At 34.7% G+C, this 15,584-nt stretch overlaps 1 protein-coding gene across 1 annotated transcript; it reads left to right on the top strand.

Annotated features, from left to right (window-relative positions):
• The first annotated feature begins 5,148 nt into the window (after nt 1-5,148).
• On the top strand, nt 5,149-15,085 carry LOC130236748 (phospholipid phosphatase 5-like). Its single transcript, XM_056467505.1, is given in 11 exon segments — nt 5,149-5,387; nt 5,390-5,400; nt 7,177-7,289; nt 9,250-9,274; nt 9,276-9,359; nt 9,483-9,573; nt 10,435-10,498; nt 10,735-10,859; nt 12,081-12,275; nt 13,151-13,315; nt 15,063-15,085. Coding segments are annotated over 11 exon segments (1,116 nt in total). The 5' UTR covers nt 5,149-5,167.
• The last annotated feature ends 499 nt before the right edge of the window (nt 15,086-15,584 follow it).

Here is a 15,584-nt window from a genome sequence, read left to right as displayed (position 1 = left end):
AGCTCTGCCCATGTGGCTCTACAGTGAGTACCACTTGGAGATTTCACAATTCTAGCTTTTTTATTTATTTATTTTTAAATCACTTTATTTTGATGGTCCCTTTAACGCATTTTGTTGAATTTAAGTTACATTGCATCTACATGCCAACTAAATCTCAATAGATTATAGTAGACTATTAGGTTGGGGGTTGGTGTAAATTGACATGTACTTCCAAAGTTTCTTATAGTCTGTTGAAGGAGCAGTATCAGCATATTAAGCAGACAGTCTACTAATACTCAAATGACAAGTAAATGGCAATGCATCTTTAACAAAATGTGCAATGGGACCATCAAAATAGTGTTAACCGTTTTTTTCCTCCAACAAATCAGAGAAAAATGTTGATTGTGAAAAATAAGAGTAAACCTAATGACTTCAAATAAAAAATCTGAATTCACAGGTTGAAATTCAGATTTGCATCTTTAACTCTAGCATTTATGATTATTTCTTACATTTCTGAGGTTTTCACTTCATAATTCTGACTTCTTCATCTGAAGTTTACATCTCATATTGTTTTTTGTTCTGTGTAATTTTAAGTTTTTGTCTTGCAACTCAAATTTCAATTGTTTTCATGATCGAAAGCTTTTCACTATTCATCCTATTGCTGAGATTATATCTCATAATTCTGACGTATTGTTACTCTGCTCCCCCTCATAATCCAAAATTGAATATCAGTATTAGGAAAAACTTTTATAATCAGTTTCATTTGTGTTTTCCGAATTATTTGCAATTTTGAGGGTTTTTTCTGGAGCAAAAAAAATTGAATGAACAACAAAGTTACTTCTGAATTTATATCTCACAATTCCACATTTTGCTAATTTATCGGATTACTTGAAATCCTGAGGTTATGCAGATCTGCCGTTGTCAGTTCTCATTCAATTTGAGAAGCGTAAAGTGAAGTTGACTCAAATTTCAATTGTTTTCAGGGTTGTAAGTTTATTAGCCTTTTTCCAATTCATCATCATCATATTGCTGAGAATATATCTCGTAATTCTGACATTTTTCTCAATTGTGACCTTCCTTCCCTTAATCCAAGTTTTTCACAATTCAGAATTTCAATTTTGTTTTATATTCGCTATTTCTTTGGTATTCTTATAATTATTTCAATTATTTGCTTTTTTTCATTGCAATTTTGACTTTTTCTTTTCTGGAGCAAAAACAAAGTTAGTTCTGAATTTATTTCTCACAATTCTGAGTTTAATTTAGCAGATTTATTGATTACTTTGAGGTTGTTATGCTGATCAGACTTTAGTAAAGTCAGAGAGTAAAGTTAACCCAAAGTTGAAAGGAACTCAAATTTCAGTTGTTTTCAAGTTTGTAAGTTTATTAACCTTTTCACAATTCATCATATTGCTGAGATTATATCTCATAATTCTGACATTTTGTTACACCACTCCCCCTCATTCAGAATTTCAGAATTTTTGTTTTATATTCGCTATTTCATTGGTATTCTCAGAATTTAAAAATTTTTTGCTTTTTTTTTTTTTTTTTTTAATTATTATTTTTTTTTTTTGCTCCAGAAAAAAACCCTCAAATTGCAATGAAAACAAAGATACTTCTGAATTTATATCTCACAATTCTGAGGAAAGTAAAGTGAAGTTAACCCAAAATTGGAAGGAACTCAAATTTCTATTGTTTTCAGGGTTGTACATTTATTAGCCTTTTCTCAATTCATCATATTTCTGAGATTATATCTTGTAATTCTAACAATTACTCAATTGTGACCTCAAAATCCAGAGTTTCTCACAATTCAGAATTTCAATTTTGTTTTTCTATTCGCTAATAAATGTAATTTCTTCAAATTGAAATCAAAATTTCATGGGTTTATAAATTCAGATTTGCAACTTTAACTCTAGCATTTCTTACATTTTCTGAGGTTTTCACTTCATAATTTAGACTTTTTCATCTGAAGTTTACGTCTCATATTGTTCTTTGTTTTTTGTAATTCTAAGTTTTTGTCTTGCAACTCAAATTTCAATTGAGAAGTTAAGCAAAGTTAACCCAAAGTTGGAAGGAAGTCAGAATTTGAGCTTAAAGTCACAATTACCTATTTATTTTGAATTCCATCACAGAAACCAGCTTCCATTGATATCTGTGCTAAGATTCTTGCATCCGATGACAAATATTAGAAATTCTGTTGATTGACTGCCAAACTGAGATTTGTATGTTATGAAAATATCGTATGCTCTTACTTGCATCTGCATCTTTGAAACAAGGAAGGCATTTTGGGTCCTTATTCTTCTTTTTGCTTGTTTATCTTCTGATATGTGATATTTTTATAGTTTACATTTATTTTTATATAGCTTGCTTTTATTTTTAGAAATCGTAGGCACTTTTGTTCTTATAATACCAATGTTTTGCCCTTATGTTTATAACGTAAAATATCAAGAAAATGCAGTTGGCTGGATGCAGAGCGCATATTTGTTATGCCTGGTCACTTTTGGTACTATTAATTTTAGTTTTCTTTTCTTTGTATGTTTCATCCGACATGGAGAATCACTAGAAATTGCCAATGATATTTCAGAAGGGTTTTTAACCCATGCGGGACTTCTTTTTTTGTGACATTTTCTTCAATCACTGATCTGACTGTAACTGATTATCGATTTTTCTCCACATCAAATGTTAAAAAGTGTATTACCTCCATTGATTCCAGTGTTTGGTGTCAGTGCACTGTATTTCGTGTACATTTTCTTTCTGTGTATTGAAGGTGTCATTATCATTTTGTGCTATCCGAGCATGTTCTTTGTGTTAACTAAATTTACTAAAGGCGGTGTCCTACCAGCTTACACTTTGATTTCCGTGTACTGATTTCACATTCCTTTTAAATAGACTGTTTACTAATTCTTGCTACTGAGTTACAGAGTTTGTGTAAAGATTAATGTGTTTCTTGTAATATTTTTCACCACGCACATTGAAATACCATCACACACTCCAACTGAATAAAACGTATCCTAAATGATATGGCTTGGGTAGAATGTATGTCCTCTCCAAGTTTTCTAATGATGTACTTCATGGATAGCAATATCTTTGGCTATGTTATTTAGCCTGTGTCATTGCATTGTGTATGAGAATGATGCTTGATCAATTGTACATAGTCGGAGATGAAAAACAAAAATGAAAAAAAAAAAAACAACAACAGAACTCCATTGTCATTATATTGTAGTGTCATAAGAATGCTGTAATATTGCTTCTGAATGTTTGTGAACGTAGAAAACATTTTGTACATTTTCTTTTCTTGTATTTTATTTGACCAACTTTTCAGATGTATTTTCTTCAGAATTCATAATTTATTCTGAGAGTACTTTAAGCGACATTCCACAGATTTAAACGTTTTCAGACTTGCCTGGTTTGACTTCAATAAACTGTAATGATGTTCAAGTGTTTCTTTGAATCCGCATTTGAATCGAGTTTGTCTTGATTGATGACCATGTATTTCAGCTTGGCGTAATGTGTGTATTTATGAGTATTTATTTCGGTACAATCCAGTGCATGGGGAAATACCCACTTTATTTGGTCCACCTGTCCAACTCCTTGTTAATGCAAATTTCTAATTGGCCAATCACATGGCAGCAACTCAATGCATTAGGCATGTAGACATGGTCAAGACGATCTGCTGCAGGTCAAAACCGAGCATCAGAATAGGGTAGAAAGGTAATTTAAATGACTTTGAATGTGGCATGGTTGTTGGTGCCAGACGGGCTGGGCTGAGTATTTAGAAACTTGCTGATCTACTGGGATTTTCACACACGACCATCTCTAGGGTTTACAGAGAATGGTCAGAAAATTAGAAAACTGAGGTATGCAGAAAAGCATGTCTGAATCCACAACACTTCCAACCTTGAGGCGGATGGGCTACAGCAACAGAAGACCACACCGGGTGACACTCCTGTCAGCTAAGAACAGGAAACTGAGGCTACAATTCACACAGGCTTACCAAAATTAAACAATAGAAGATTAGAAAAACGTTGAAAAAACAAACCATCTCCTTGTAATGAAACCATTCTGCCTTGTATCAACAGTTCAGGCTGATAGTGGTGTGTAATGGTTTGCGGGATATTTTCTTGGCACACTTTGGGCCCACTAATACTAAATGGGTATTGTCAGCACCACAGCCTACATGAGTATTGTTGCTGACCATTTACATCCCTTTATGACCACAGTGTATCCATCTTCTGATGGCTACTGCCAGCAGAATAAAGCACTATGTCGTAAAGCACAAATCCTCTCAGACTGATTTCTTGAACATAACAATTTGTTCACTGTACTCAAATGGCCTCCACATTCACCAGAACCCAATCCAATAGAGCACCTTTGGGATGTGGTGAAATGGAATATTGGCATCATGGATGTGCAGCCGACAAATCTGCAGCAACTGCGTGGTGCTATCATGTCAAAAAGGACCAAAATCTTTGAGGAATATTTCCAGTAGCTTGTTGAATCTATGCCACAAATGATTTAGCCAGTTCTGAAGGCAAAAAAGGGTCCAACACGGTACTGGTAAGTTGTACCTAATAAAGTGGCCGGTGAGTATCTGCTTTTGCACGTTGTCGAGGGTTAAAGCAGCCTACAGGGTTTAAAATGCGTTCGAGAATCTCTAGAGGGCGCTTGAATCATGATGGTTTATGATTAGGATGTCCGATTCATATGAATCGATTCACACGGACCAATTAAAGTAACATTTGGTTATATTATTCAAATTGCAAGTAGGTTTGATTAAAATACCACATGTACATGTAACTTGTACAAAAAACAGTGGCTGTAGCCTAAGGCTGACTTTGTACCTTAATAAAAATCGTATTTTAAAACAGCAAATTTCCTTTATTTGTTCAATATATTCAGAAGTTGTAGCGTATTTTAAACTAAGTTTATTCCTAATTTCATGACTCCGGTGCAGTCAGAAACCATAATCAAAAACAATAATACAATCGTATGACCTATGATAAGACTGAGAACAACTTATGTAATATGGTGCTTTTGTTAAGAATATTATTGATGAATATTTTGCTTCTTTTTTTTTTTTTACAAACTAGTCTTTCGCCCTGCGAATCGACTCGATTGAGTCATTCAAAAAACCCATTCAACCAACCGACTCCATCGCGATTCGAGCATCACTGAGAGCACTGACGTGTTCATGTCAGTGTTCGCAGTGCCTCGTCAGAGCTGCTCTTTATCGCTGCTCATCTTCTGCTGCTGCTGGACATGTCAAATATATATGATAGACATTACGAGGTTCTTCTCCGGTGGCTGCCCTCAACAGCCGACGAGGCGACGGTTTAAGCGGAAAAGGAAAGAATCCGAAGGTCTGTATTCAAGCCCGCGCTGCAGACAATGGACGGAGGATGCGCGGTGTCGTGTTGCGGAAATGTTCGTAAGCAAATAATATCACAGATGTGCCGCGGTGGGTCGCGGCTGGTGTCGGCACATCTGCTCAGGGATTCACAGTTTACCTCTCGTGGTGCTCTGGCTGTTTCACTTGGACATATCAACCTTTGCTTTCTTTTTGAAGAAATAAAACGCTACATTTAGCTGCGATTTGAAACATGGTAGCTGGTTTCTTGTAGTTCTAAATGTCCATTTTAGACTAGTCACAAATTTGACAGCTTGTTAATGTTGTAGTATAGATCATCTTTAAACTATATCTGCCAGCTGTTCACACTCCCTTAACCTGGTAAAAACTGGTTTTTGGAACATGGTAGATGGTTTAAACTGATATGATGTGGTCATAACTTGATGATCAACTGCTATCTAGTAGTGCTTCCAAGTTAAAGTGGATTTTGCAAAGTGGTAGGTGTCAATTTATAACAAAGTAGAATATAAAAAATATAATCTGGACTTTCTTTAACAGTTCTGTACTGATAAGCTGCTGAATAATACACATAAGGTGGTAACTGGTTTCTCCTTGGTTTAATAACATGTTCAGCCCCAAACCTGGCAGTTACCATCTTGAGCTGACTAAACTGGTCTCTGGAACAAGTTAGCTGGTTTCTAGCACATCTAGTGTAGTCATTAGTTAGCCACCAGACTAACTACAGTAGCTGCTTTTACTTAGTTCTTAGGTTGATATTTCTTTTAAGCTGGTTTGTAACTTATTCCAGCTCAACCAGGTTGTAATGATACTGAGGTAAAGTTGGTTTTATATTCGCACATTCTTACTTTCTCAATAGTATCATTTCAGAAAAGTATTCTTTGCAAATTCTAAGCCAGGAAGTTATGTTATTAGCCAATGACTATCAAAGTACAATATTGTTTACAGTCAATTAAATAGTGCTAATGTTGTTTTAAAGTCATTCCAACATGCGATTTCAGACCGAATATTCAAGGTAGTGTGGATAAACACCATAGAGAGCATACCTGTCACTGTTCAAAACCGAACAAATGTGGGAATATAAAACCAACTTTACCTCATTTTTAATGATAACCATAATTAACTAGAATCTTTTTTTACTGAATTTAACATTGTGATAGCTGAAAAGTTGTAGCTCAGCAGCAAACCTGACAGATTGAGGGTTTATGCTGGTGTAAACTGGCATCTCCTGCACCTTTTTACAATACTCTGGAACAGTGTATAGTTTCTAGCTCATCCATGGTGGTCATTAGTTGGCAATAAACTAGCAACTATCAGGTCACTGATCCAAGATCGTCATTAGTTGGTTTTCAGCTATAAATCAACAATTAGGTGGATATAATTATTGGTCTGGCCAGTTTTTGGAATATAGTAACTTGTTAACTAGTTTGAAATGTCTGTCAGTGACCAACTAGAAACCAGATACCATCTCAAACTGGATTTTCTCACAGGCTTTTTTGCTTCAGGTGTAACAAACTTAACATAAAATCCCATTCGGGCACTCTAGTGGTTTGGGTTAATAATACTAACCAGCTTCCCCAATAATATCTCCTCAAACACATGTAATGTTGGTGGAAGGTTGTTGGTGATTAAAGAAATAGTTCATCCAAAAATGAAACTTCTGTCATCAGTTACTCTCCATCCATTTGTTATAAACGTGCTCAAGTTTCTTTCCACAAAATATGTTAGCTTTTGATGAACTGTCCATTAACTTTATCTTTGATTCTGTGTGTTATCCAGTGTATCCACATATAAACTTCAGATTAATACAACAATCATCCTCCACTTTCTTTCAGGTTTTAGGAGCAGGTGACTTCAATGACAAACCAAGACCAAAGATGAGGAAGACGATTGATAATGGCTTCATTGCTGAAGTTGCTGTACGGCTGCTGCTTTTGGGTCTTTTTCTGTAAGTACTCTTATTTTTTGGCTGGTATTATGAAATTTAAAATCTGATTTTACTGTACATTTGGCCTGAAGTATTTCTCTGGGTTTGAAAGATGCGTCATTCATAACCTGTTATGCTAGTCTTTTGTAATGTTCTCACAAGCTAACTGGTATATTAAAGTGAGTGATGGTTGTGTTTGTGTTGTAAAAATGAGGATTGTTTGAATGAATGAGCTACTGTAGGTTTCCATCCAAAGATGACAATTAAACTTATGCCCAAAACTGGAATATTGCATTAAAAGTTTGCAAATAAAGCACAGTTTATATACAATAGAGTAAAAGAGTTAAAAATGGTCACTTTCCTGATAAACCACCACCAATTACCATAGCCACTGTAGGCTTTTTTTCTTGTATAATAAATTACTTGCACCTCAGAAGTAGGCCTGTCACAATAATCAATATATCGACTTATCACACAACACATGGACATGACCTCAATCATTTTTGGTGATGCAATATATATTGCCCATACATAACCAATTCTAGCAGCTGTTTAGCTGATTGTGCAACAACTCTATTGAAGGTGTCAGTGTCAGTATGGTTAAAAACACCATATAGTATTTACACCATATAGTATATACTATATAGTATTTACTATAGTATTATAGTATTTACTATAAATTACTTTAGTATATTCAGTCTGACAACTGAAAATAGATCTGGTAGCAGATATTGCAGTCTCTTCTTTTTTACTTTTAACATTTTTGTTAACATTTATTATTATTTATTTAGGATATGCGCTTTTTGGGGGGGATTTTGCTGGCATTTATTTAGGATAATTGTTCAAATCGACTACAATTAAATTAAATAATCTAAGAATAAAATATGTGTTCTTTGGAAGAGTGTACTTGCATTATGATGCTATTATGTTGTCTTTCTGGCATTATATAATGAGTAGCATAAAATGGTCTTAAAATGACAATATCATTTATCACAATATATTTTGGTGCAATATATCGTACACAAAAGATAGATATTATGATAGGCCTACTCAAAAGATGAAGACGAAACGCAATGAACGCACGGTGATTTTGGAGGTGTGAGTGCGTTCTTATGGAGTGGCAGATTTAGAATGACCTAAACAACATTTCAGATATTTTACAATATGGTCAGATCCGTTGGTTTGTCCGGTAATTCCATTCCATCGCACTAGTGTTGCTTTCGTCAATGAAAATTATGACTAAATATAGTCATGAACGAACTTTTATCGCTTGACAAAAATGAGACTAGATGCGATGACAATGCTGATCATGTGACAATAACTACATTTATAATATTGTTGATGAATAAAAACAAGACTAATTGTCTCGTCATTTTCGTGACTGAAACATTTTTAATGAAACGAATAAAAACTAAACACAAAGACTAGACTAAAAATAAAATTAAAACAGGCTGCCAAAAACAATACTACATCGCACAATATTGGAAAAACTGACATTACAATATTTTGTTTTTCTGCGATTTTATATATTGTGATATGAATAGAATTACACACTATGACTATTTGGGAAAAAAAAATCTAAATTTTACATCGATTGTGATATATCTTTTGGGAAAGTGCATCTGCATAAAATATGATACAAAAATATACAAAATAATATAATTTTTATTTATATTTTTTACATGTAAATGTAAAATAACAGTGTCGTCATTGTATAAATATATAAACCCAATTAATCAAATCTCCTTTTTAAAGCAGAAACCTTTTTTATTGCTTGTGTCCAAATACTTGCGATGTGACTTGCAGATTCACACATTGTGATATCAATGCTGAAACGATATGTTGTGCAGCTTTACATTGCACCCATTATGTTATCCCATGATGATCTGTTAAACAAAATCACATTACTTTTGTTGATGCACATGCTGGAATTTGGTAAATGTGTGTCCATTGTAGCTTAAGTGCTTTTGTGTGTTGGCAGTGTGACAGAGGAGCTTCCACCATTCAGGCCGTGAGATCCAGCCGGAGGAGCTCTGGCTCTATAAGTTTCACCCTGTTAAAAAGGACCGTGTTCCTACACGCCTCATGTTTGTGAGTGCTTGTAACTCATGGTTCAGCTTTGATAGTGCATTTGAATATACAAAGCAGGGATGTGATGATGGTTATGATGAAGGGGAAATTACTTACTTATTTCCTGATTAATCTCCTTAAACGGCTATCGCCCTATTCACGCCACTGCTGGTTATTTTCTTATTTGCCTTCTTGAAACAAGGTGGAAAGGGAGATTTGAAAGAGGCGTCTCTGGGTAAGAAGTGCATGAAAATGGTGTTTTAATATAGTATAATAACATATTAAATGTAATAATTGTTTATATATAAAACTATAATAAAAATAAAATGTAAAGCATATAAAGGACATAATATGTTTGGGTTAATATACTTAATACATAATATAAAGTATAATGTATTTTGTCATGTTTAACTAATAATTAGGTGTAATTAAAAAATATTTTCATATTTATATGTTAAATCTATCATAGTACAGTAGTAATAAATACAATGATGCTATATATTTATATTTATCATATATAAAATGCTTATAATTGGTCATAAAATTAATTATTTATATGGTTTTATATTATTTACATGAATAGTAGTACTATTATAGTTATAATAATAATGTAATAATAATAATATAGTAATAATGAAATATAATATTTTAATATATTTAAAAATATTTATGGTTTATGAATTATTCCTATTTAAGTATAATTAAAAAAATAAAACAGGGGTCATAATCATAAATAAATATCACAAAAGTAAATATTTACTAATATAATTATAAATATTTACTAATATGATGGCTCTAATTCAAAGTTTATTTAAATAAATATATTAATTGTATAAATATAATAATATAATAATAATTATACTTCCACTATTATAAATATATAATAACTGTTGATTTAATCATAATAATTTGTCATTCATATAAAATTATATGTACCTTAATGTATGATTCTCAGTAATGTTTATTTATGGTAATGTAAATCATAGTGTAATATTGTGTAATGTAGCTGATAAAATTCAGAGATAATAATGTCATAATACTCCTGAGTGTTACTGTCGGCTAACGGAAGTCTCTCTGTGTGTTTTTTATGGCCCAGCTGTGACTTTGACCCTGGTGTTAAATGGAGTTTTCACTAATGCAATCAAGCTCGCCGTGGGAAGGTGAAAGAGTGTTTTCATCTTATTATAATGTAGACTTTGCACCAGATGCACCACAGAATACATACAGTGTACTGATGCACAAATCATTCTAACACAAAGAAATTCTGGCTTGGTAAATAACTTCAGAGAAATTTATTTATTTTTATTTTTCAGTTAATTTTGTTAATTAAGCTTTGACTTTCATAAAGGAAAAAAATATTAAGAGACTAGACACCTCAATTTCTCTCTTCCACCAGGCCTCGACCTGATTTCTTCTACCGTTGTTTTCCGGATGGCCAGATGAACCCAGAGCTTCATTGTAGCGGAGACCCGGATGTAGTGATGGAAGGCAGGAAGAGCTTTCCAAGTGGACACTCATCCTGTAAGGGTTCATTTAATTCTAGATTAAACTATTGTCCATCGCCCTCTTTAAATTCAAGAGCAATCGAGAATGTGTAGATAGTGCTAGATTTGACTGCCTTAGATGTAAAATTGTGAAAATCGTGTATTAGTTGTAGTAGCATGAATGAAATTTCAGTTCATTTAAAGCAGCAAGTTGTTGATTGTTTGCGATTGTATAAAGCTCACATAAAATTCTTTTCAAACTGTGAATTGTTTGAAATAAAACCAATAGATGTATAAAAAAAAAATTATTGACATGGTTTACAATCCAAATACAGTCAAAAATAAATCAAATACAATAACATCTATATAAATGTACCTGAGGTATAATGAACAGGTATAATGTTAACAGTCTTATTTGTGTACACTACTGTTCAAACATCTGCTAAGATTTTATGTTTTTGAAAAGGAGTACAGTATCTTACTTTCCCTAAACAATGCAGTCATTCTGTATCAAATGAAGCAAATTGCAAGCAAATTTGGTTTTCGACCACTCAATCTGGGTCATTTTCAATGGTTTGTGTATATGTAGATCCATTGCAATTCCCATATCGCTGAAAATGAACCGTACAGGGCTACAAAAATAAAGATTACAAGAGAAAAGTGTATAGAGAATGAGAATACTAAGGCTATTTAAAATTTTAAATTACTTCTTGACTACTTTACAGACTTGCAAACTTTGGAAAAGTATATATGGAACTTGGATATCCACTCACTGGCCACTTTATTAGGTACATCTTACTAGTTCCGGGTTTGGGCTCTCTTGCCTTCAGAACTGCTTTAATCCTTCATGACATAGACTCAACAAGGTACTGGAAATATTCATCAGAAAGGCGCATTATCCTGCTGGAAGTATCCATTAGAAGTTGGATACACTGTGGTCATAAAGGGATTGACATAGTCAGCAACAATGTGTTCAGAGATGCTCTTCTGCATACCTCAGTTGTAACGACTGGTTATTTGAGTTACTGCTTGCCTTCTATAATCTGGACAGTTGTACCTAATAAAGTGGCCAATGAGTGTATATACACTTTCTATAATTGTAATGTGGTCAAAAACCTGGAAGTGCAAAAAAAAAAAAAATTGCACACGTTAAAAGGTGTATTAGCCCATCAAAAACAATCATTCAACAGCTCCATACTCAATGGAGTACTACAAATATTAAGCTGTTTGGTGGTAGTAGTTTTGAAGCTGACTGTAGCCGTTTTTTTATTCTTGTCACAGTTTGCGTTTGCAGGTCTGGGCTTTACGGCTCTATATGTAGCAGGGAAGCTGCACTGTTTCAGCACAGCAGGCCAAGGTAAAGCCTGGAGGTTGTGTGCCTTCCTCACCCCGCTCCTCTTCGCCATCATGATCGCCCTCTCCAGAACATGTGACTACAAGCATCACTGGCAAGGTGACAATGTGATAGCACCGTCACTGTCCTACTGACATTCACCGCTTTAATGATTACAAATAAAGGGACAGTTCACCCAAAAATAAAACTATTTACTCACCCTTCAAGTGGTTTCCAAACATTTATAAGTTGTTTTTTCTGTCAAACACAAAAGAGGATATTTTAAAGAATGTCAGAAACCATTGGCTAACATCTTTCAAAATATCTTCTTTGTGTTCATCAGAAGACAGAAACCGAACAGGTTTGTGACAAGTAAAAGGAGAGTAAATGACAGAATATTCAGTCTTGGTGAACCATAACTTTAAGAAAACAATGATTTTTTTTTATTGCTTTCATCCAGCTAAAGTCAAACCCGAGTAAACGCACATCGCATTAAGACGTGGAGTTTTCCTAATTTGTTGCGTTTTCGAAGTGCAGTATCGACATGTACACAACTTAGTCATACTATTACTGTTGTGTAAGACTTTTTGCTGCGTCTTGCAATGGATAAACGCACAGCATTGGTCATTGACGTCAAACTAAATGGAAAGGCTTTTGAGGAGGAATTAGCATTGAGTTGTCTGTTTGCACATCCAGCAAGACAAATAATTAACTTCGCCTGAAGCTTTGCTAAATTAAAAATGAAATGCTTTAAACCGTATATGTATCATAACAAAGACAATCTGTAAACAAATAGTAAATATTTAAAGTCACCAAAGCCTGCATTTTATTTGATTTAAAATACTGCAAAACAGAAAAATGTAAATATTTGTACACCTGTAAAAAAAAAAATCTGTTATTTTGAACAAATTCAGTAACCTGATTTTTACCTATATGTTACCAATGTATTGGTTTGCATGTAAACTTATTCAACTTGTTCTCCTGTGTATTTCCAGATGTGCTAGTGGGCTCTCTCCTTGGCTTGGTCTTCTCCTACTTATGTTACCGTCAGCATTACCCAGCTCTCAATAAACCAGACTGCCACAGACCGCTCCGAATGAGAGAAACGCCACTTCCAGCAGCAGAACGCAAGCAGGCAAACCCAGGCTACCTCTTACCTTGTAGGAAAACCAGACCGATGAGTATATACTGTTTACCAGCCTCGCTGCAATCATGTCTAGTTTTTGTGTGTGAACCGACGAGCACTTCTTGTTTCTGCCTTCCTATACCATTTTAAACATTCACAATGAACGATTTGTGTATCGTAGAGCGTCTTTTGAAAATGTCTTTGTATCTTATCAAACTCTTTATATGTGAACTATCCCCTGTGAGAAAAAATATGCATTATGTCATGACTGCTTCTAGTCAGATTTACATATTAACCTGACATATTTATAGTGATCTCCAGTAGTACTGTACGCTACAGGAAATCCCCTGATATCTTTGTCAATAAAGTTTGTGATGATTTCTAATGTATCAGCTGGAGTTTGGTCAGCTCATTCGAGATTTCAGTAGTGAGAATGATCATTTGCTATGAGGAGACTTTGCTCCGTGTTATCTGTCATTGGGAGTTTCCTAGAGGCGAGTCAATGATGTTGGGTTTTGTCTGTTTTTATGTTTGTTTTGGGTTTTTCAAGCACTAAGGACTATCAATTATGATTGAACCTTTATCTGAACTATGGGATGCCCCAGTTGCTGTGGCCCAGACTTACTGATGAGGTCACTGAATAGGTAAGGATCTGCTGAGGAAATAAAGATGTACTAGAGGTCATTTATTTAATATGGTTAATTCGACCCCTCTAAACTGATACAATGATTAAAAATAAATAAAATTAAGTTTTAACAAAAACGAAAATGTAACAAGATATGGTGTTTATAACAGACATTTTAGTTTGTTCTTTTTAACTTCTGTTTTTGTATTAAATGTAGTCATGGCTATGCTTTTGTTACACACATTTGTCTAACAAATTATAGTAAGAAAAACGAAATAAATGTTTAATTTATGGAAAAATTAGGTTTATTAAAATACACTCACTGGCCACTTCATTAGGTCCACCTGTCTAACTGCTCGTTAACGCTCATTTCTAATTGCCCAATTACATGACAGCAACTCAATGCATTTAAGCATGTAGACATGGTCAAGACGATCTGCTGCAGTTCAAAACCGAGCATCAGAATGAGGAAGAAAGGTGATTTAAGTGACTTTGAATGTGACATGGTTGTTGGTGCCAGACAAGCTGGTCTGAGTATTTCAGTAACTGCTGATCTACTGGGATTTTCACACACGACAATCTCTATGGTTTACAGAGAATGGTCTGAAAAAAAGAAACTATCTAGTGAGCGGCTTTTCTGTGGGCACAAATGCTTTGTTGATGTCAGAGGAGAATGGCCAGACTGGTTCCAGCTGATAGAAAGGCAACAGTAACTCAAATAACCACTCGTTACAATCGAGGTATGCAGAAGAGCTTCTCTATATGCACAACACATCCAACCTTGAGGAGGATGGGCTACAGCAGCAGAAGACCACACTGGGTGCCACTCCTGTCAGCTAAGAACAGGAAACTGAGGCTACAATTCGCACAGGCTCACCAAAATTGAACAATAGAAGATTAGAAAAACGTTGCCTGGTCTGATGAGTCTCAATTTCTGCTGCGACATTTGGATGGTAGGGTCAGAATTTGCCTTCAACAACATGAAAGCATGGATCCATCCTGCCTTGTATCAACGGTTCAGGCTGGTGGTGGTGGTTTAATGGTGTGGAGGATATTTTCTTGATACTTTGGGCCCATTAGTACTAATTGAGCATCGTGTCAACAACAGCCTACCTGAGTATTGTTGCTGACCATGTCCATCTCTTTATGACCACAGTGTACCCATCTTCTCATGGCTAGTTCCAGCTGGATAACGCGTCATGTCATAAAGCGTGAATCCTCTCAGACTGGTTCCTTGGACATGACAATGAGTTCACTGTACTCAAATGGCCTCCACAGTCACCAGAACTCAATCCAATAGAGCATCTTTGGGATGTGGTAGAACGAGAGATTCGCATCATGGATGTGCAGCTGACTAATCTTCAGCAAGTGTGTGATGCTATCATGTCAATACGGACCAAAATCACTAAGGAATGTTTCCAGTAGCTTGTTGAATCTATGCCATGAAGGCAAAAGGGGGTCCAACCCGGTACTAGTAAAGTGTACCTAATAAAGTGGCCAGTAAGAGTATGTAAGCTATAAAACAAAATTTGTCACAAATTAGCTTGCCACTGCTGGGTGAAAGAGTCATTTAGGGTTTATATATTTAGAATAATTTTCCAGTATGCTAACTTGATAATAGCAATCCCACATGAAAATTTGTCAGTTAGCTACAGTTAACTTCACCAAAAAAGGCTTT

This window comes from Danio aesculapii, chromosome 10 (genome assembly GCF_903798145.1).
Source record: "Danio aesculapii chromosome 10, fDanAes4.1, whole genome shotgun sequence".
In the NCBI taxonomy this organism is placed as follows: domain Eukaryota; kingdom Metazoa; phylum Chordata; class Actinopteri; order Cypriniformes; family Danionidae; genus Danio; species Danio aesculapii.
This window is presented reverse-complemented; position numbering and strand designations above follow the sequence as displayed.